At 44.1% G+C, this 23514-nt stretch overlaps 1 protein-coding gene across 1 annotated transcript in view; it reads right to left on the reverse strand.

The window, feature by feature from the left end:
- LOC143943359 (olfactory receptor 10A2-like) overlaps nucleotides 1-15935 on the reverse strand; it is a 34718-nt gene extending 18783 nt beyond the window's left edge. Inside the window, exon 1 of the mRNA XM_077465086.1 lies at nucleotides 15859-15935. Within this exon, the coding sequence (XP_077321212.1) occupies nucleotides 15859-15876 (18 nt within the window). The 5' untranslated portion in view covers nucleotides 15877-15935. The remainder of the gene's footprint in view (nucleotides 1-15858) is intronic.
- Between the last annotated feature and the right edge of the window lie 7579 nt (nucleotides 15936-23514).

Raw genomic sequence — 23514 nt, forward strand, 5'->3', positions numbered from 1 at the left:
ATTACAAAACTATCCCAACAAATTGCTAACTTGGAATTACAACATAAACAATCTCACTCTCAAGAGCAACTGACTGAATGCAGAAAGGCACTACGCCTTCTACTAGATCTCAAAATCAAAAGATCCCTTTTTTTTCAAAAAAAATATTTTCTACGAACAAGGGGACAAGGGTGGGAAACTACTAGCTAGGGCCCTGAAGGAAGCAACACTATCAAGTCATATCCATGCCATAAGGGACAAAGAGGGGACTCTGAAATATAAATCTAAAGAAATGGCAGACCTGTTTCACAATTATTATGCCAAATTATATGATCTGCCGGCCCAACACAAACCATCCCACATAACTCAAAACAAAAAGCAATCAAAGACTTTTTGGGAAATGGTAACTTACCTTCCCTGGCAAGCGATGACGCACACAAGCTGGATGACCCTATATAGCTATATCAGAAATCTCAGACGCAATATTAGATTTAAAAACAGGAAAGAGCCCTGGCCCTGATGGTTTTACATCACAATACTATAAGACTTACACAATCTCTCTCTTGAAACCTCTCCAATCTGCTTTTAACTTTCTAGCAAAAAACAGAAACAACTCCAATTCATTCCTAATGGCACACATAGCTGTGATACCCAAACCTAACAAGGACCACTCCGACTGCGCAAACTTCAGACCCATCTCACTCCTAAATGTTGATTTCAAGATCCTGGCCAAAATACTTGCCAATAGATTAAAACCCCTTCTGGCAAAGATCATAGGCCCTGAACAAGTGGGATTCATGCCAGGTAGGGAAGCTCGTGACAATACTACTAAGGCACTGAATCTAATCCACTTTGCTCAAACCTCTAAAACAGCCAGAATATTGCTTTCTACTGACACAGAGAAGGCTTTTCGATAGAGTCTCCTGGGACTACATGATGGACACCTGTATCCATATTGGACTAAGGGAAAACATGCTATCATGGATCTCAACCCTCTATCAAAACCCCCAGGCCCAAATTAAAGTAAATAACATACTCTCTGATCCCATCTCGATCCACAATGGAACACGCCAAGGATGTCCTCTATCACCACTCCTCTTCATCATCACCTTAGAACCCCTAATAAGAACAATCAATTTACACAGAGATATTCAGGGCTTCATAGTAAACGATAGAGAATACAAAATAGCCGCATATGCGGATGACCTTTTACTCTTCATCACCAACCCACATATATCCTTACCAAACCTTCAAAAAGTGTTTCAAACCTTTGGGTTTATTTCTAATTTTAAAGTGAATCAATGGAAATCTGAAGCACTCAGCCTTACCCTCCCACCTGACCAACTTAAAAGACTGAAAGACAACTACCCTTATAAATGGGAACAGACCGCACTCAAATACTTAGGAATAAACTTAACTAGCAACCTTGACGCTTTATACAACTCCAACTTTAAGCCTCTATTATCCACAATAATGAAAGACCTGCTGAGGTGGCAACCAAAAAAATTCTCATGGTTTGGTAGGGCATCCATTTTGAAGATGAAGATACTGCCTAGACTATTGTACCTATTTAATGCTCTACCCATAAAAATTCCGGAAACCTTTTTTAGCACTCTTCTTAAAGCACAGAGAAGCTTCCTCTGGGCAGACAGAAAACCCAGAATCAATTTCACTTTACTAACGCTTCCCAAAAGTAGGGGGGGTATGAGTCTTACTGATTTTAAGAAATACTTTCAGGCTGCACATATCACCAGACTCATAGACTGGCACTGCCATGGCCCAAATAAAGATTGGGTCCAATTACTGATCGAAAGCACAATCAATATTTGGCACAAAATAGCGAGTCTATACAAATTGCATCCATCCCGGGCCCACTGACACCACTTGCCAATAACCCTGATTTCCCACCGGGTATGCACCACAAACTACCACGTGACCTCCTCATTCACCACTGCATGACAAACTTGAAAATTAAAACATTTGACGCACTTAGCTCGGAGGTGGGCAGGACATTTCCTGGCCTATGGTTTTACATGCAATTACGGGACTTTGTGGTAAACAGTAAGCACAAATCCAAATTTAGCCTCCCATTGACGCAACTGGAATCTATATGCTTAAAAAGATCACCGGTAGCTCACACCACATCCCTTGCCTACTCATGGCTAATTTGTACGCCACACGCGGATAACAATAAACACAAAAGGAAGTGGGAACATGACCTTAAAATGAAAATTTCTGAAAAGCAATGGGAAAAGGTGTGTATTCTGACACACAAATGCTCGTTAAGCTCCAAATACCAAGAGATTTCCTATAAGGTCCTCACTCGGTGGTATCTGACACTACAAAAGGCCAGGAGATGGTCTCACCCCACCTCGGATAAATGCTGGAGATGTAAAACTTGTATAGGCTCATTTATACATATTTGGTGGGAATGTCCTCTCATCAGCACCTACTGGGATGAAATTAAGACATGGATAAAACGTATAACGGAAACTAATCTCGAACTTAACGCAGCTGCGTGCCTGATCAATTTAGTCCCAACTACCTTAAGCCGGTACAAAAAAAATCACTCTCTCGACACCTACTCGTTGCTGCGAAAATGCTCATACCCATCTATTGGAAAACCCCCACAGTCCCAGGAGTTAAGGACTGGTTAAACAGAGTGCAATACATTTTTAAAATGGAGGAATTAGTGGCAATAAAAAAAGAGAACAGCACATCCTTTAACAAAACCTGGCAACCTTGGCTGGCTTTTACCCTCTCTTCCGATTGCCAATTACTTATGGGCTGAACTTCCCTTCCCCATTACTCTAAGGAGAAAAAGGAAATAGAAAGGAGAAAACAGAATGATTGAGTTATACATGCTCCTATTAGATACATATTTAACCTAAGGAAATGAACCCTAGTGCGATGGTATCCCCCCTTTGGCCTCCAACCCCCTTTACCCTGTACCCTTTTTCACCCTTCCCCAAATACATAATCTATCCCGTGGTATCACTAGTTTCTATTTTATCTATTTGATTTGGTTTTATCTTTTGTTCTAATTGAGATAATTGGTTACAACATACATGCTACCTAATTGTATCAATGCTTGTATACATACCATTGTTGACAACATTTATAATTCTATGCTAATTGTAAACATACTTTCAATAAAACCTTTTTTGATTGTAAAAAAATAAATAAAAAAATTGCATGTATGACGTATGGAATACAGGCGAGAAGATAGTGGGCCATCAATATAAAATGACGCCTCAGCTCTATAGAACTATAGCCGTGACAGACCCTGGATGTGAGCCCTAGCTAATGAAAAGCAGGGAACTAAAGGTCTGTGAAAGGAAATGCGAGCCACATGGGAACATGTAAGAAACATGGGTAAACGTAAGAAACGTGGGAACACGTAAGAAACATGGGGAAACGTAAGAAACATGGGGAAAACGTAAGAAAACATGGGAACACGTAAGAAACATGGGACACGTAAGAAAAACATGAATTGGCCTGAGAAGCGAAAAAAATTGCATGAGGAAACCATAATTGCATGAGAAACCAAAACTATATAAGAAAAACCGAAACTATATGAGAAACTGAAACAATATGAGAAACCGTAACTGCATGAGGACCGTAAATTGCATGAGAACGTAAATTGCCTGAGAAAACGTGAATTACAAGAGAAAACGTAAATTGCACGAGAAACCATGAATTGCATGAGAAACCGTAAATTGCATGAAAAACCATAACTACAGTATATGAGAAACCATAAGCTGCATGAGAAATGTAAATTGCATGAGAAAACGTAAATTGTATGAGAAAACGTAAATTGTATGAGAAAGTAAATTACATGAGAAAACGTAAATCGCATGAGAACTTAATTTGCACAAGAACGTAAATTGCACAAGAATGCTAATTGCACGAGAAAATGTAAATTGCACGAGAAAATGTAAATTGCCCGAAACATGAACTGCACGAGAAAAGGTAAACTGCCTAAGAAGACAGGTGAGTCCAGGGCCTCTCTCCATTAGGTATGGGTTGTAGGAGGCCCACTGGAAGGTGTCGTGGAGTCTTACTATGAGCACACACGGGACAGGCAGCTACGAAAGCAGTAACATCAACCCGTAGACTAGGCCACCAGAATTGTTGGGAGATGGCCCAAATGAGTTGATTCTTCCCAGGATGGCCAGCTGCCTTGGGAGAATAAGTCTGGAGCACTGCAGTATGGAGACTCTCTGGGACAAAGCAGCGGTCACAAGGTTTATCAGGAGGAGCATGGACTTGAGCAGCAAGAATTTTGTCACCCAAAGGAGAAGTAAGACTGGTGCGAACCGTAGCTAAGATACGATCAGGAGGAATCATAGGAACCGTAACCGACTCCAACTTGGAAGTGGAGGAAAATTGTCATGACAAGGCATCCGCCCTTACATTCTTAGTACCAGGTAAGAATGAGACAATGTAATTAAAGCTCGACAAGAAAAGAGCCCATTGCGCCCTTCTGGGAGAGAGTCGCTTAGCCTCAGACAAGAATGTAAGATTCTTATGGTCAGGTAGAATAAGAACAGGCACAGTGGTACCTTCAAGGAGATGTCTCCATTCTTTCAGGGCTAAAATGATCGCCAACAGCTCTCTGTCACCAATCTCATAATTGCACTCAGCAGGTGACAATTTCTTGGAAAAGTAGCCACACGGATGCATAGCACTCTCAGAGTTAGGACGTTGAGACAGAAGGGCGCCAACTCCAGTCTCAGAAGCATCAACTTCTAGGATAAAAGGCAACGTAGGATCAGGATGTGCCAACACAGGAGCAGAAACAAAGGCAGCCTTGAGAGTCTCAAAGGCCTTAATGGACTCCGGAGACCAACTCTGTGGGTTACCATTCTTTCTGGTCATATCAGTCAGAGGCTTGACCAGAGACGAGAAGTTACGAATAAACTTCCGATAGTAATTGGCAAAGCCCAGGAAACGCTGCAGAGGACGTAAACCCATGGGTCGAGGCCACTGTAGGACTGCCGAAAGTTTCTCTGGGTCCATTGAAAAACCAGCAGTGAAATCACAGGAATGTAACCTGTTCATGATGGAACTTGCACTTCTCCAGTTTACAATAGAGATTGTTCTCTCTTAGTTTCTGAAGTACACGACAGACATCTGTGTGGTGGCTCTCCAGGGACTTGGAAAATATGAGTATATCATCGAGATAGACCATCACACACAACTGCAACAAATTCCTGTAAAACTGCCGTAGCGTTACAAAGGCCAAAAGGCATTACCAGGTATTCATAATGGCCTGTTCTGGCATTAATTGCAGTTTTCCACTCATCGCCCTCCTTAATGCGCACGAGATTGTATGCCCCTCTCAGGTCAAGCTTCTTGAAAACCGTTGCTCCCTTGAGGCGGTCAAATAACTCAGTAATCAATGGAATCGGGTAGGCATTCTTAATCTTGACACGATTGAGACCCCTATAATCTATACAAAGTCTCAGTTCACCGCTCTTCTTTTTCACAAAGAAGAAACCAGCACCAGCAGGAGACGAGGATTTGCGGATGAAACCTCGAGAAAGTGCGTCAGCAACATACTCCTCCATGGCATTATCCTCCAAGACCGACAAAGGGTAAACCCGGGCCACAAGGAGGTATGGAACCAGGTTGAAGGTTAATTGCGCAATCATAAGACCGGTGTGGAGGCAAACTACTGGCTTGACCTTTATCAAAGACATCGCCAAAATCACGGTACTCCTCTGAAAAGGAGGGAAGTGAAGCAGTGCACAGGACCTTGGATACCTTCAGGAAGCATGTCCTGCATTGTGGTGATCAGGAGTGAACCTCAGCACGGAGCCAATCAAAAGAGGGGTTGTGCCTCTGTAATCAAGGATAACCAATAACCAGCAGAAATCTGGCAGAGGAAATCACTTGGAATTGGATTATCTCATGGTGAAGAGCCCCTACGGCCATGGACAACGGAACCGTCTCATAAGTCACATGGACAGGCTGTAAAGGTCTCCCGTCAAGAGCCTCAATGGCAAGTGGAGTGTCACGCAGCTGCAGCGGAATCGAGTGCTGCGAAACAAATGCAGCATCAATGAACAGGCCTGCAGTCCCAGAGTCGATTAGAGCCTGTATCTTGATGGACGACTCAGCCCAAGAAAGAGTGACCAAAACCAGGGGCTTATCCTTCTGGATAACTGGGGACGAAACAACGCCACCTAAGGTCTGTCCATGAGAGGACCCCAAGGTTTGGCGTTCCCTGGACGGGTAGGACAAGACTTCAAAAAGTGACCTGCCTGGCCACAATAAAGGCACAATCTCTCCCTCCTCCTAAAGGCTCTCTCATCCGCAGAGAGAAGTGTGAAGCCCAGGTGCATGGGTTCATCTTGACTGACCAACTCAGTACCAGGAGGCATGGGAGGTGAGGGAGGCATGGGTGGGACTACAAAGCTTGGAGGCAAACGTACAGGAGGCTTCCGCAAGTGCTCCTTAAGAGAGAGTCTTTCTCTGAGTCTGGAGTCAATGAGCATGGCAAACGAGATCAAGCTCTCCAGCTCAGTGGGTATATCTCGGGCTGCTATCTCATCCTTGATGGAATCTGAGAGATCATGAGAAAAAGCAGCCACGAGGGCCTCATTGTTCCAAGCAACCTCTGCTGCCAAAGTACGGAATTCAATGGCGTAGTCGGCAACAGTTCTCGTACTCTGTTTGATGGAGATGAGGCACTTGGCAGCAGAAGCGGAGTGTGCGGGAACGTCAAAAACCCTTTTAAAGGAGGCCACAAACTGAGGGTAACTCAAGACATCAGGTTTTTGCGTCTCCCATAGAGGGTCAGCCCAGGCCAAGGCTCTCTCAGAAAGCAAAGATATCATGAAATCTACTTTGCATCTGTCCGTGGGAAACGCCTGGGGCAGCATTTCGAAGTATATCTCAACCTGATTGAGAAACCCTCTGCATTGAACTGGATCGCCCCCAAATCGCTGGGGAAGCGGAGCAGAACCAGACATACCTCTTATAGAGGTAATACTTGAGGCGGGTGCCTGCACAGAGACTGGTGCAGCTGCAGGGATGGCCTGCAACTCAGGTTGTACCGGAGCAGCCACCGTGGGGGATTTCAGGTGAGCCGTGCGATACAGGAGCATTTGTAAAGCCAAGGCAAACTGATCCATGTGGTGATCTTGCTCATCCAATCTGGAAAAAATATTACCAACAAGTGGACTGACTGTATCTTCTGAATTCATGGCCTTCACGTACTGTCAGGAACCATGAAACAGACAGAGACAGAAGTACAATCTAATCACACTTGTTTATTAATAAAAATGAAAAGATAAATAGGAAAAAGCGTAGTCAAGCAAGCCAGAGTCCAGTAGCCAGATCGGGTAGTCAGCCAGTCCAAAGTTTATAAACCAGATCGGGTAATCAGCCAGTCCAGACGTCAGGGATCCACAGAGAGCAACTGCAAGCAGGATGGAAGCCAGGAGGGATGTTAGCAAGCCAGTCTTGAAACAACAGCAGGAGATGGTTCCTAGTGATGTGACCAAACATGAAGGCAAAGGAGAAATTAGCTGGAAGACTTTATATAGACAGGCCAGACGAGCTACATCGGGAACAGCTGGTAACTGAAGAGAGAGAAGAGAGCTGGCAATTAGCCGACAGCTGAGCGGCCAGCCCAGAGGAGGAAGGGCTAAGCCAGCCCTGACACACTGGCAATGAAGGGGTTAACCAGGAGGTTGCAGTGTAGGGGTTAAGTGTGTCCTAGGGGCGTGTTACTAACTGTGGGGAGCGTGGCTGTGTGTTAGTGATCTCTGCTCCAATCACATGGATCAGAGATCACTGTCACTTGTTGGTAGGCAGAACGGGGAGATGCTGTTTACTTCCGCATCTCCTCGTTCAGCTTACCTGTGAGACGATCGCGGGTATCCCCGCATTGATCGAGTCCGCGGGACCCGCGGTTGGACTCACGGGGCGCGCGATGGCATGGCAGCAGTTTCAGATGGATGTACCTGTACTGCAATTTGCCTGTCCGTGCAAATTCTGCCGACGTACATCGTCGTGTGCGGTCGGGAAGCGGTTAAAGCAGACCTTCAATCATTTTGTTTTCACTTTCCATCTAGTAAAGCTTCCTCCATTCTTGTTTTAACTTTGGATAGTAAAACATTTTTTTTTCTACCAGTAAATACCTTATACAGCCCACTTCCTATTTCTTGTCTGGTAAAAAGCCCAGGCTTATGACATCATGCACAGCTCTCTCTCTCTCTTGCCAAGAAGGGAGGGGGGTCACTCATACTAGGGCAAATGAGGGCTGCAGAGCTAAAGGTGTTCTTCTGTGTTAATCCACAAAGTGAACAGGCAGCAGCTTCAGCTGCCCACAGTTAAAATGGATGCAGTCAGACTTAGTGGAGGGATATTTCTGCAGCATATTTGGCAAGTACAGAATCACATTATATATAAAATAATATGCAAAGTGGTTGGAGGGAAGCTTCAGAATGGCAAAAATGTTTTTATTACAAATTATGTGAGCAGACTGCAGTTCTTTTTTAACTGAATGGCATGTAATTTGTGATTGTGTGTCAAGTGATTGTATATGTTTAGTATGACAGGTTTGTTATTTAAAAAAAATAAAAATTAACATGTTCTGTTTTTGATTTTGGTTTTTGGTTCTGGTTTTGAACAGAGCAGCCCTGATCCTCCTCTTTTCGGGTACCCAGCTGGTGCTCCTGGCTCTTCTCTCTCACCTAGTGCTCACCATAGCAAGCCACTTGTTATGCATTTGCATGTGCTCACTTAGTAAATGAGGTAAAGCTTCACTTTACAAAAAGTACCCAATCACCTGCAAGAAAAAAAAAAAAACAGCATTTTTGCTTGCACACGCTTGGATGATTGAAGTCTGCAGAGCTTCTGCTCATTTACTAGGCTCTGGAATAACTGCATTTGCAGAGTGCAACTGCACTTTGCAAAGTGCATAGTCTGTTTGCCTTTAGTAAATCAACCCCATAGATCACAGTTTGGCCTCATCCCCCACTACCTCCTCCCAGGCTGTGACTGATAATGGCTCCTGCTGCTGTGTCTGGGCCAATGAGGAGGAAGAGAGCTGGAAAAGTTGATGCTCACTTTTTCTGATGGGAAACGTTGGTTGTGAGCTTGTTGGCTGAAAGTCAGACTTTCCGCCAACAAATGTTGGCTAGTAGGTTCTCAAATTTTCCGCCACCAAAACTTTGTTGTCGGAAAGTCTGATGGTGTGTACACAAGTCCATCGTACAAAAATTCACGCATGTTTGTAATCTTGTACGTCACCATGTTCCCACGTTCACAATTGTTGGCCATTTGTGGGGCCGTGTGTATGCCAGACAAGTTGGAGCCAACAACCTTTGAAGAAAAATCCACAGTTTTGTTGTTGGAAAGTCCGATTGTGTATACGCTGCATTAGATCAAGATCAGGCTCAGGTAAGTATAGGAGGGGGGGGGGGCTGCAGTCTTTAGAACCACTTTAACTTTTTTTCACCCTTTGCTGTGTCTCACTGTTGATGATCTCCTGAATCCTCCTACATGCATGCACTGCAAATCAAACCACACCTATATAGTGATGCTAAAGCCTCCATCAGAAGCCCATATGACAGGGTGACTAGTCATTAGTCACTAGTCACTAGTCATCATCAAGGAACCCTTCCTGAGAAATGTCACATGGACCTTCATGGCAGGATCACCAGACACTGTTGCAATAAAAACAACAGGTTTACAAATTTGGTAAATTACCTTTAAAATTATATTAAAGTGATATTAAAATCCTGTTTTTTTTTTTTAAATAACCAGCGTGATATCTTTACCTGCTCTATGTATTTGGTTTACCTGCTCTATGTAGTTGGTTTTGCCCAGAGCAGCCTGGGTCTTGTTGGGTCCCTCGCTGGTACTCCTGGCCCCTCCCTCCTGCCTAGTGCCCCCAGAGCAAACAGCATTGGCTCTGCATGTCCATCACCTCCTCTCATGATTGGCTTGCTGGTTGTGATTGACAGCAGTGGAAGCCAATGGCCTCAGTCAATGAGGAGTGAGCATTCCTGGAGAGCCAAGGCTCTTGTACACATCGCTGGATCGAGATGGGGCTCAGATGAGTATTAGAGGGGCTGGTACACACAGAAGGTAAAACATTTTGAGCCTTTAGAACCACTTTAACATGTTAAAGCTTATTTGAGAATTTAGTGATTGTGTTAACAAATACTTTAAGGCTATGCACAAGATAGGATTTTCCGACAACAAAACCTTGGATTTTTTTCCGAAGGATGTTGGCTCAAACTTGTCTTGCATACACACGGTCACACAAATGTTGTTGGAAATTCCGAACGTCAAGAACGCAGTGACGTATAACACGTACAACGAGCCGAGAAAAATGAAGTTCAATAGCCAGTGCGGCTCTTTTTCTTGATTCCGGGACTTTTGTGTGCTGGAATTGTGTACACACGCTTGCCGGAAATTCCGACAACAAATGTTCTATGGAGCATGCACACGGTCTGACTTTCTGACAACAAGCTCACATCCAACATTTATTGTTGGAAAATCCTATTGTGTGTACAGGGCATTAGTGTTCGATGGGCATCTGGCTTGTGTATAGTGTTAAAGATATATGTATGGTGTTTATCAGCTCATTTAGTAGACCCAACAGTTTATTCCTTAGAAAAAAACATAAAATTAGTCAAACAACAAGAACGCTTATAAACATAGCAGGCTATCTACATGAGGGACTTACTCAAGTGCCCCACTGTGTCTAAACAATCCAATGTAGCTAAACATTTTTGGTATGTAAACATGGACAATATGGATTTTTTTTTTTGATGAGTTTTGTACGTAGGAGAGATTTATGCTGTTGTTTATTTCAGCACAAGACCTTTTGGAAATTTAACGTGGTAGTAACCTGCCATAACAGTTTAAATTTACTGTCCCCTGAAAATAACTCAACACACAGCGATTCATGTCTAAAACACTGGCAGCAAAAAGTGAGTCTATCCCTAAGTGAAAATGTCCGAATTGGCTCTATAGTGTCAATATTTTGTGTGACCACCATTATTTTCCAGCAACCCTCTTGGGCATAAAGTTCACCAGCACTTCACAGGTTGCCACTGGAGTCCTCTTCCACTCCTTCATGACGACATCACCGAGCTGGTGGATGTTAGAGATCTTGTGCTCCTCCACCTTTAGTTTGAGGACACCCCATAGATGCTCAATAGGGTTTAGGTCTGGAAACATTCTTTTGTAGTCCATCACCTTTATGCTCAACTTATTTAGTAAGGCAGTGGTTGTCTTGGAGGTGTGTTTGATATTGGTATCATGTTGGTTGATATCATGTTGGAATACTGCCCTGCTGCCCAGTCTCTGAAGAGAGGGGATCATACTCTGCTTCAGTATGTCACAGTACATGTTGACATTCATGGTTCCCTCAATGAACTGTAGCTCCCCAGTGCTGGCATCACTCATGTAGCCCCAGATCATGACACTCTCACCACCGTGCTTGATTGTAGGCAAGACACAATTGTCTTTTTACTCCTCACCTGGTTGCCGCCACACACCCTTGACACCATCTGAACCAAATACGTTTATCTTGGTTTCATCAGACAACAGGACATGGTTCCAGTAATCCATGTCCTTAGTCTGCTTGACTTCAGCAAATGGTTTGCAGGCTTCCTTGTGCATCATCTTTAGAAGAGGCTTCCTTCTGGGATGACAGCCATGCAGACCAATTTGATGCAGTGTGCGGCATATGATCTGAGCACTGACATTCTGACCCCCCACCCCTTCAACCTCTGCAGTAATGCTGGCAGCCCTCATATGACTATTTCCCAAAGACAACCTCTGGATATGATTCTGAACACGTGCACTCAAATTCTTTGGTCAACCATGGCGAGGCCTGTTCTGAGTGGAACCTGTCCTGTTAAACTGCTGTATGGTTTTTACCACCATGCTGCAGCTCAGTTTCAGGGTCTTGGCAATCTTCTTATAGCCTAGGTCATCTTTGAGCAACAATTATTTTTTTCAGATCCTCTGAGAGTTCTTTGCCATAAGGTGCCATGTTGAACTTCCAGTGACCAGTATGAGAGAGTGAGAGTGGTAACACCAAATTTAATACACCTGCTCCCCATTTGCACCTGAGACATTGTAATACTAACGAGTCACATGACACCAGGGAGGGAAAATGGCTAATTGGCCCGATTTTGGACATTTTCACTTAGGGGTGTACTCAATTTTGTTGCCAGCGGTTTAGACATTAATGGCTGTGTGTTGTGGACAACAAAGGTACACTTATGCAAGCTGTACACTCACTACTTTACATTATAGCAAAGTGTAATTGTATTCAGTGTTGTCACATGAAAAGATATAATAAAATATTTACAAAAATGTGAGGGGTGTACTCACTTTTGTGAGATCCTTTAAATAGCCTGGTTCAGGGAGGAGTCTTTTTCTCTTGGGACCACAAGCTTCAGCTGAGAGCAGGGACCTGAGTGCTCCAGGGAATGTGAGCATCTGCCACAGCCTAGGTGGTGTGGAAAGTCTAATGAGCCAGCAGATCCACCATTGCCAGCTCCCTGTTGGCTGAACGACTGTTGGAGGTCACTCTCCTCATTGCCGGTACAGTTACAGTGGAATCCCAGTGTTGCTAGGTGCATGGTCCCTTTACTGGTTGTAGATCCTTCATGAGCCTGTTCCGGGACATCCCATTTCTTTGAGCCTTTGCATCATCAGGATTGGTGAGTGGACAGAAGCTCACCCTGTGCACACCCCACACAAAGACACTGCATGCAGACACCTTTATCTCATCTCTTTACATTAAAGCCTCAAAAAATAAACACTTTGCACATGCTATTTTCTGTTGCTGGTCAACATTGCACAGCAATCCTTCTGGGCCCTTGTTGAGCTAGCTGAAGACACTGAACATTTACATCACAAAGACTCCTCCTGCCTCCTCTTCTCCCCCACTTAAAAGACTGTGCACATTATCTACACACATTAAGGGGAACTCTACTTAGAGAATAATTGTTGCACTTTTTGTAATTTGTTGTTTTATAATGCCACAAACGTGTTGGGCCCGTGACATCAGGATTTAAAGGGAGCAGTGTGACATAAAATATCATTCTCTTCTCTTCTATATCTGGGGCCATAGGTTCTTTCAGGACCTACTGGTTACTACAGTTTGACTAATTGTGATTTTCTTTGCATCTATACCGAGAGTTAAGCCCTGAACACACAGTTGGACAATCCGACCACAAAATCCGTCGTATTTTTTCCAACGGATTTTGGCCCAAACTTTTCTTGCATATACACGGTCGCACAAAGTTGTCAGAAAATCCAATCGTTCAGAACGCGGTGATGTAACACGCGTATGATGGGACTATAAAGAGGCCAGTAGCCAATAGCTTTCATCTCGTAATTCATTCTGAGCATGCAAGGCACTTTGTGCGTCGGATTTGTCTACACACGATCAGAATTTAAACAGATCAGATTTTGTTGTCGGAAAATTTTAGATCCAGCTCTCAAACTTTGTGTGTCAGAAATTCCGAAGGGAAAAAGTTCGATGGAGCCCACACCCGATCGGAATTTCCAACAACACAATCCGATCGCACATTTTCCGTTGGAAAATCGGACCATATGTACAGGGCATTACACTTTCAAAACACAAAATATGCAGATTGCAGCAGCTGTCAGGTGATGTTTTACAAAGAAACATACTGCAAAACAAAATTATTTATTTCAATGAAGCAATTTTCAAATACCAAAAATTTAGTTTGCAATAGCTTTAGTTAATTCTTATAAACTAAAAACAGTGGCTATTCAATAACTTCAAATACAATGTAGCTTTCAGATTTATTTGGAGAAAAAAGAAAGAAAAATGCATCCTGCAAAAATCAACAAACAAATAAAAATTGCACATTTAGATTGCATGCACATGAATATACTGAGCAGAAAAGTCAAGCTTAAAAATGCTCATTCTGGTGCATATGTACATGCGTTTATGCATGTTAAGGCTAGGTTTACACTGCTGCGATGTCTGAGATCGGATGTGATTCACACCGTACTGCAGTGCAAATCACATGCGATCTCTGTGCGATGCAATTTCAGCCATACAGATAGTATGGCTAAATTCCCCACGCATCCGGCCAAAACTCGTACAGGACCCTTTTTTGGTCCACAGCAGAATTGGATCGCATGGGTGTTCACACCATGCGATCCGATTCCTGTACGAGTTTGCAGATTGCACTGCGATCTGCAAACTGATTTGGAGGTGTCATTAACTTTTAATTGACACTCCCAGCAGTTCGCATAGGGCAGTGTGAACTGCCGCCGGGAGGCATGTGACGCGGGAACCCGCAGTAGATTTGCAGCGTTGCCGCATCACAGCAGTGTGAACCTAGCCTTATATGGCATTTGGAAGCATATGCACATAAATTCAGTCTATCGGCTGGAATATTCAGAGTAAAAATTACACACATATGTGCAGGCTTATGCACAGTAACATGCAGATGTGCATAGTTTATGCCAGTACGCTCCTCTCCGAAACAGTGCACTAATATACAAATGTAAACGTCAAAACGTACAAGGACACACTGGGGTTTATTTACTAAAGGCAACTCCACTTTGTACTACAAGTGCACTTGGAAGTGCAGTCGCTCTTGTAATAGTGGAAACCTAAGCTAAATGTGCAACTGCATATTGATATTGTGGGATGGGTAGTAGATTTGATTTTAACAGGATTTTTTTCACCTTTGTCTTTGTAGTTGTTATAGTGAGAGAAAATGATTCATATAATACAATATTTTCTAGTGTTACTTTGCTTAGATATGTACAGTAATTCCATTTTAGTCTGCTGTAGTCTAATTTACAAGTGATGAGTGAGTTCTTTTTTTTTTTTTTTCATTATTCATACTGATTGACTTTAGACTTTGGAGAAATCTGCTATTTGCCGTATTTATCGGCGTATAACATGCACTTCTTCCCCCCCTAAAATCAGGGGGAGATCGGGGGTGCGTGTTATACGCCAATCCCCCACCGATTGTGAGCTCTTCTGCCTTTTCTGCCTGTCTCGGCAGCTTTCGGCTATTTTCGGCCGCTCTCGGTTATTTTCGGCCATTCTTGCCGGCTTTCGGAAGCCGCCGAGAACGGGCGAAAGCCGCCGAGAACAGCCAAAAGTAGCCGAGAACGGTGAAAGCTACCAAGCGCTGCAGAGATACACAGGACATCCGCTCTGTATCTCGACGGCGCCATTTTTAAACGGAAAGCCTGCAAAAGAAACTGACAAGGCTGCAAATGACTGGGAAGGATGCAATGGAAGGCTGCTAATGACATGCAAGGCTGCAATGGAAGGCTGCTAATGACATGCAAGGCTGCAATGGAAGGCTGCAAATGACTGATAAGGCTGCAATGGAAGTCTGCAAATGACACTGACAAGGCTGCATTGATGGGCATTTAAATGTAAGTTTTTTTCCTTAAACTTCAGTCCTAAAAGTTTTTTTCTTTAAAATTCCCTCCTAAACTTGGGGTGCGTATTATACGCCGGCGCATGTTATACACCAATAAACTATTAACATTGAAAAAGTTTGCAAAAAATTTCCAAATGCTTGCTTGTAATGAATTAGCAATACAACTTAAGCAAAAATGTATTTAAAGTTAGTGGGCATAGAACATACAATACTATTTTGCAACCACAACAGCTGTCGGCAACTATGTTCTATGTTCATAGAGGTGAAAGTAAACTTAGAATTAAACAATAACTCTAAAAGCAGAGTTATACGTTTCTTGATTCCATGTAGTGTGAATATAATTACAGGTGCAAATTATGTAATTTTCATCACTAATGCAATAATGTAAATCATGGCCGATTACAGATAACCAAAGAAATGTGTATAGGACAAAACTTCTAAAACTTACTTCTGAGCTTTTTCCCATTTTGCATTAAATAAGATGTTGGTTGAGCTCTACGGCATGGACTGTTGATGAATGACAAGTATGAAAGCCAGAATATTTAGACTCACATATATATGCTTTAGAAGAGTAAATGCAGTTCACAATTATCATGTGTGTTTGATACGGAGAGGATTATTTTCCCATTGAGATTTGACAACTGAGAATAGGAACCAGCAAAATCCAGTGTGTATAAAGTTTTTAGTTTTTTTTTTCTTCAGCAAAAACTTACTGATAATAATTAAAATTTTGAGTATAATGCTCTAGTGTAACCACTGGTTTTGGATAGGTTACTATTGCAAATGCAATATAGGATGAGGATATCTACAGTCATGTGAAAGTTCATGCCAACATTCTTGTGTAATTTTTACACTGTGGTGAGATTCAGCAGATTTGTCTATGCATGTTTTCAGGCATTTTCCCCCATTCCACACTAACATTCAATCCTTGAATCTAAAAGATTCAGAAATACGTGTTTACAAGCTGGACACATTTCACGGCTGCAGTCAGGGCTGCCAATAAGGGGGTACAGCCCTGACCTCCCATGCCAGCCCTATCAGGTCAGCAAGGGGGCCCAAGTGAGTACAGGAAGGCTGTCTGTTCCCCTTTATCACTGGCCTGTCCTGTGACACTGTAGGGGATGGTGGCAGGCAGTAGATAATTCTACATTGTATCCTTCCACTGGGAGACTGCAATGGCCAATAGAGATACCTAAGGTGCTTGGCTCTCAGCCTGCAGCCAATGAGTTGAGTAAGTATGGAGGAGCACCAGGTAACAGATGATCTGCATCTTGCTCACAGCACAGCAAAATTCTGCTGCTCAGCTGACCACATCTATTCATCTTCAATCATCCTTCAATGGAGTGTGGCCACTCTAAACAATATTCTATAAACAGCCCTGTAGAAGAGGGAGGCTATTCTCTGAAAATGTGTTTGCTCTACTATAACCTCTGTCACTCCAATAAAGTTTTATGATGAGCCACCAAGCCATATGATCATCTTCTACCTGGTGCTCCCCCATATTTACTCAAGTCAATCCAGAAGGTTTGACCTATATACCGGTTACATCATTGATCTCACCTCACTATTAGGGGGGTGGCTTCATGCTGATGGTGCCAGCCCGGCACAGCATATATTTGAGGTGAGGGAAGGGTCCACTTCGGAGTCGCAGTGGCTCCTCCTCTCTCTCTCTCTCTCCCCACAGCAGTGATCGGCTTTCCGGCCATGTGACCATTGCACTTGGGGAGATGGTTGGCATTGTTGATTTGGTTACCCTAGATGAGATCTCCTTGGTGACAGTGCCTCAGTCTCATTTCCGATGGGTTGGCTCCCCAATCCGTGAGGTAATTTCCAGGCCCCGGGTAGCTGTGTCATCGCTGTGGTTATGTCTCCTTGGTGACGACGCTGCTGTCTTGTCTTCGGCGGGTTGGCTTTACATCGCTTGATGTCATTTCTGGGACTCTAGCAGCCGCGCGTGGTTACGCCGGCTTTTCCAACTGGTCCTGTCAATCATTGTAGTGAGTGAGGCAGTGGCGTTGTCCGTGTGATGTCACATTTTGGCACCTTTTGGGCCACTTTGTGCCTATTTAATGCCAGGAGCCCAGGGGATGTCAGCTCCATCCATTTTGTGTGTGGGTCATATGAAAAAAGGAGATGGTGATTCATACTTCTAGGAGGACTCACTTCTTTGCTGGACCAGAGCCGTTGGGTGGCGTGGGTTTTCCAGATTCGAGCACTCCCTTTTTTGTGCTCCATGTAAGTCCTTCCTATGCAGTATCAATATATTGGTCTTTCTAGCCCCCCTTTTTTTTATCCTGCTAGTTAGACTGGTCTAGTTAGATTCAAGTCAATTTTGGTATATTCAATCATTTTTATTTTTGTATATTTTTCTTTCTATTTTGGTATAGGCCCCTTTTTTACTCCCCTTTCCCCAGATGGTTTTGGGGGTCTAAAGTACAAACAGTGGAGCTATCGGTAGTTGGACGTCCTTTTTAAGTTCTTTACTCTTGGGCCCCTTAATGCGGTGGAGGATTTAAACCGATCTTGATGGAGTGCCTAGGATGGAGGAGTGTTCCTTTTCAGAATCAATAGGTTGACATGTATGTGTTTTTTATTGGACGTTATGGATACGCCAAACAATATATTGTTTTGAATATGTTTGTATTTTTTGTACTGAAATTATACTCTGTATTTTCAGAAAATGGCTTTTTATCTCTGATGAAGAATTTATATGCACTTGTTTGAAACGCGTTGGGCTCTTCAACTACTTATCATTACAGTTATGCTGTATTTAGGTCTTTGTTGAACTGTAGTTGAAATTTGCTACTTTCTAATGTCACACCTATGTGAATTTATACGTTCAATTTTCATTATCTTGGTATCAACCATAAAATCACTATTTTTAGGATTTTTTTGTATCAATAAATAATTAATTTCCTTTATATATAAAATTTCTTCTTGTTTTATATTGCCTTTAAAATCCCAATATTGGAGGTATTAAATTTTTGTGTATGTTAAGGGACAATGGCAATTACATGCCGTTCCACATGAGCCTAATTCATTTCTACAATCGAATAGGGTGGGGCAGGTGGTACAAAAGGTTGTAACTGTGGGGAATGAGCTGATGGAAGTGGTAAAATATTAGATGGAGACGTGATAGGCTTCCCTGAAGAGATTCGTTTTCAGGGATCGCCTGAAGGTAGCAAGAGTAGGGGATAGCTGGACAGGTTGAGGTAGCGAGTTCCAGAGGATAGGAGAGGCTCTGCATAAATCCTGGAGACAAGCATGGGAGGAGGAGATGAGACAGCTCGACAGTAGGAGGTCTTGAGAAGAGTGGAGAGGACAGTTTGGGATATGTTTGGAGACAAGATTGGTGATGTAACTTGGGGCAGAGTTGTGGATGGCTTTGTAAGTTGTGGCTAGTATTTTGAATTTAATTCACTGGGCAATCAGGAGCCAGTGTAGAGGTTAGAGGAGATGGTTGGCAGACACTGAGCGGTTGATGAGGTGGATAAGTCTGGCAGCAGCATTCATGATAGACTGAAGAGGAGATAGCCTATGGAGAGGCAAACCAATGAGAAGGGAGTTGCAATAGTCAAGGCGAGAGACAACAAGGGAGTGAATAAGGAGCTTGGTGGTTTCATTTGTTAAAAAGGGGTGAATTTTAGAGATGTTACAGAGGGGAATTCTACAAACTTTGGACAACGATTGGACTTGAGACTGAAATGACAAGTCAGAGTCTAGGATGACACCTAGTATCCTGGTGTGAGGGGAGGAACTGATGGTTGCATTGTTGATTTTGATGGAAAAGTCATGAATGGGGGCATGGGGGAATATTAGTAACTCAGTTTTAGGGAGATTTAGTTTTAGGAAGTGGTGCGACATCCATGCTGAGATGTCAGTAAGTTAGTAATTTGAGAGGAGACTGAAGGAGTGAGGTGAGGAGTAGAAAGATAGATTTGGGTGTCATCGGCGTATAAGTTGTATTGGTAGCCGTGGGCGATTGTCAAGTGATCAAGGGAGGAGGTGTAGAAGGAGAAGTGAAGGGGTCCAAGAACAAAGCCTTGGTGGACCCCCACAAAAAGGGGAGGAGGAGAGAGAGTTGTAGGTAACACTGAAGGAGAGCTGTGATAGATAGGCAGAGAACTAGAATAGAGCAGAATCTTGGAGGCCAAGGGAATGTAGTTTATTGAGAAGGAGCAGGTGGTCAACGGTATCAATGGCTGCAGAGAGGTCAAGTAGAAGGAGTATTGAGTACTGTCTGTTGGTTTTAGCAGTTAGTAAATCGTTAGTGAGTTTTAGTAAGACAGTTTCCGTGGAGTGCTGCAAGCGAAAGCCAAACTGTAAGGGGTCAAGATGGTTATTTTCACTGAGATGGGAGCTAATATGGTTGTAAACTAGGCGTTCTAGAAGTTTATAGGTGAATGGGAGCAATGAGAGGCTTTAAATTGTTCAGGTTGGTGGGGTCCAGTGAGGGCTTTTTAAGTATAAGAGTGATCTGCGCATGCTTTAGAGGGGAGGGGAAGATGCCACTAGAGAGGGAGAGATTGAAGATGTGAGTGAGGGAGCATAGGATAGAAGAAGACCGTAGTAATTTTGAGGGAACAGGGCCCAAGGGACAATTGGTTAGGTGGACATCTGAGAAAAGTTTTGAAACCTCTTCAATAGAAGCCAATTCAAGAGAGGAGAGTGTTGAAAGTGCTGTTAAGCAAGGTATGTTTGGTGGAGAAGATGTACACACAGTGGAGGTGTCCTTACAAATTGCATCAATCTTGTATTTGAAGTGATTGCCAATTTCATGGGCAGTGAGTGAGTTAGTGGGTAGAGGGGGTAGGGGATGCAGCAGAGAGTTAAAGGTTGAGAAGAGCCGACAGGGACTGGATGACAAGGTATTAATAAGAGAAACAAAGTAGGCTTGCTTGGCAGCATTGTGGCAGACATTGTTTTTTAGAAGGGCAGATTTATATGGGGTGAAGTCTTGCAGGCATTTGGTTTTACACCACAGTCGTTCAAGAGCATGGCAAAGTCTCTTGAGATGTCTAGTGCTGTCAGTTTGCCAGGGATGTAACGGTGGGGCCTGATTCTGCATGTGGTTAGAGGAGCAAGTGCATCTAATGATGATGAGAGTGAACTGCTGTAGACAGAGGTGGCCAGATCAGGACAAGACAGTGGAGAAATTATGTCATATATGTGGTCATTAGCAGAATAGAGAAAAGAAGGGTTAAAGTGGCGAAGATTCCTACAAGTAATTGTTTGCTGCTTGGAGGGATGGTTGCTTGGAGGCAAGGATACAGTGAAACTGATGAGGTTGTGATCAGAGAGAGAAAAGGGAGTGTTGGTGAGGTTGCAAGGATTGCAGAGATGGGAGAATACATAGTTACATAGTCACATAGTTAGTAAGGTTGAATAAAGACACCAATCCATCCAGTTCAACCTGAGTGAGTGTCTAAAATTGTCCCTATCCCTGTACATTGCACACTCACATTGGTCCCTACCCTCAAGGAACCCACAATCCAAGGTCCCCATTCATATACTAGGGCCGATTTTGGACAGTAGGTCAATTAACTGACAAGGTCAAGGGTATTACCATAGGAGTGAGTGGAAGTATGTGTCCATTGGGTTAGGTCAAAAGAAGAGGTTACGTTGAGAAGTTTAGCTGTAGTTGGGCTGTTAACATTGACAGGAATGTTGAAGTCACCAAGAATTATAGTGGGTATTTCAGAGGAGAGAAAGTAGTGTAGCCAGGCAGCAAAGTCATCAAGAAAGCCAGATACTGGTCCGGGAGGTTGATAAATTGCTGCAATCCTCAGAGAAATATGAGAAAACAGATACAGTGCATCTCGAAAGAAGAGAGGGATAGAGAGGGAGGGATAGAAAGGACTTTCTGTCCATTAGGTCTGGAGGAGTGAGTCCAATGGAGGCCACCATGGGATAGGGCAGCAGGAGAATCCGAATCAAAATTTTGAAGCCAGGTTTCAGTTATGGCGAGTATGTTAAGGCCATGAGAGATGAAGAGGTCATGTACCAATGTAAGCTTGTTATAGATGGAACGGGCGTTCCAGAGGGCGCATGAAATTGGTGGGCTGCTTTGAGGAAGCAGGGGGATAAGAATTAAACTGAGTGGATTGGGGTGGTTACCAAGGAGGGGGGGGGGGGTATTTGATATGTGGCTTGCAGTTGGAACATGATGGACCAGGATTAGGAGAAATGTCACCTGCGACTAGGAGAAGGAGGATGGTGAGAAAAGCAAGATGGGAGTGGGGTGGGCATGAGCACACGTGTCTAGTGGCCTGGGTGTTTATGTCAGCATGTGGGTGAAGCAAATGCAGGAGATGATGGGTGCAGTAGTAGGGAGAGGGTAGGAGTGAGGGTGATGTGTGCATGCTGCAGGGTAGAGGGGAGGGATAGAGTAAAGCCGCGTACACACGGGCGGACAGTCTGGCCTACTTAGTCCGCCGAAACACATTTCAGCGGACAGTCCGCTCGTGTGTGGGCTTCAGCGGACTTTTTCAGCGTGCAGTCTGGCGGACTAAGTATTTCGGAATTTCCGTAATACAGTCTGTCGGACTCGCATTTCAGCGGACAATCCGCCCGTGTGTGCCAGTCCGCCGTACTTTTGAAATGAGCGGACTTTTCCCGCCCGGAGAAAAGTCCGCTCATTTCGAGCGGGTATCCAGGTAGGCGGGGCCCGCGACGGAGACGTCGCTGGCCCCGCCGCCTGGTATGGACTTAAAGGGGAACCCCAACGCCGAAAAAAATCGGCGTGGGGTCCCCCCCAAGTCCACAACAGATCCTTGTCCGAGCACGCTATCCGGCCGGCTAGGAAAGGGGGGCGAGCGAGCACCCCCCCCCCTCCTGAGCCATACCAGGCCGCGTGCCCTCAACATGGGGGGGTGCCTTGGGGAAGGGGGGGCCGCGCGGCCCCCCCACCCCAAAGCACCTTGTCCCCATGTTGATGAGGACAAGGGCCTCTTCCCGACAACCCTGGACGTTGGTTGTCGGGGTCTGCGGGCGGGGGGCTTATCGGAATCCGGGAGCCCCCTTTAATAAGGGGGCCCCCGGATACCGGCCCCCCACCCTATGTGAATGAGTATGGGGTACAATGTACCCCTACCCATTCACCTGTGAAAAAAAGTACAAAAAAAACACAACACAGGGTTAAAATATTTTATTGCACAGCTCCGGGGGTCTTCCGTCTTCGGGGGTCTTCTCGCCGGACTCCTCCGCTATCTTCTTGTAGCTCTTTTGCTAGCGGAGGAGTCCGGCTTTCTTCCTCGCCGCCGGCCTCTTCTCCCGACTTCGGGGGTCTTGTCCCCCTCTTCGGTTCTTCTGCCGCCGCCGCCGCCGCCGCCTTCCGTTCTTCTTCTTCTTCTTCTTTGAAAGACATTATATGCTCTACAAACTATTACTACCTTGTCTCTTCCCATAGTTATCTAATTTATTAAACCCTACTAAGCACACTGATATAAAGTTACTTATGAAAACACACACATTGCTGCTAGTAAAACACTATCTTATTTATTTCCCATTAATTTAGGAAAGCTAACATAAAGTAATAAAAGGACATTACAATATCACGCAGCTTACATTCAGAACATACAATACAATAATATGAAAGATACTTATCACACGGTCCTCTGCGAGGCTTTGCTGCATCAGCTAGGCTCAGACCAGGACAGGGCCTTCACCATGAGGTTTAGGCCGGAGCCATCTCCCAAAGTAGGCCGAGATCACCACATGGCAGGGTCTCACAGCAAACAGGAAACATTGTCTGTGTGTGAGCCTTTTTCATACAAACGTACACACCCACTCGTAGCCACCCCCATTTGCCTTCCATCCAATAGATTTCGCCAAGAGGCATTCCTTCACATGTATGTCCATTCCTCAGGAAGCATGCTGTGTTGTCTCTTACTCCCTTTTAAGCCTGCAACCACACACACATCACAGCAGGGGGGGTCCGAGTCCAGCTATTGTTCTTCTGATTACAAAGCTTTCATGTGGTTCATTCATTTGAGGCTAAGTGGTTACCTCAACAATAAACAGATAACATAAGTATCATGTGAATTTAATCCAACATATGCCGCTTTGCGCCTGAAAGGCGCATACAACCCCTCTTCAGACACGG

Source organism: Lithobates pipiens, unplaced genomic scaffold, assembly GCF_037356315.1.
Source record: "Lithobates pipiens isolate NorthernLeopardFrog02 unplaced genomic scaffold, aLitPip1_a1.2 Scaffold_30, whole genome shotgun sequence".
Classification (NCBI taxonomy): Eukaryota; Metazoa; Chordata; class Amphibia; order Anura; family Ranidae; genus Lithobates; species Lithobates pipiens.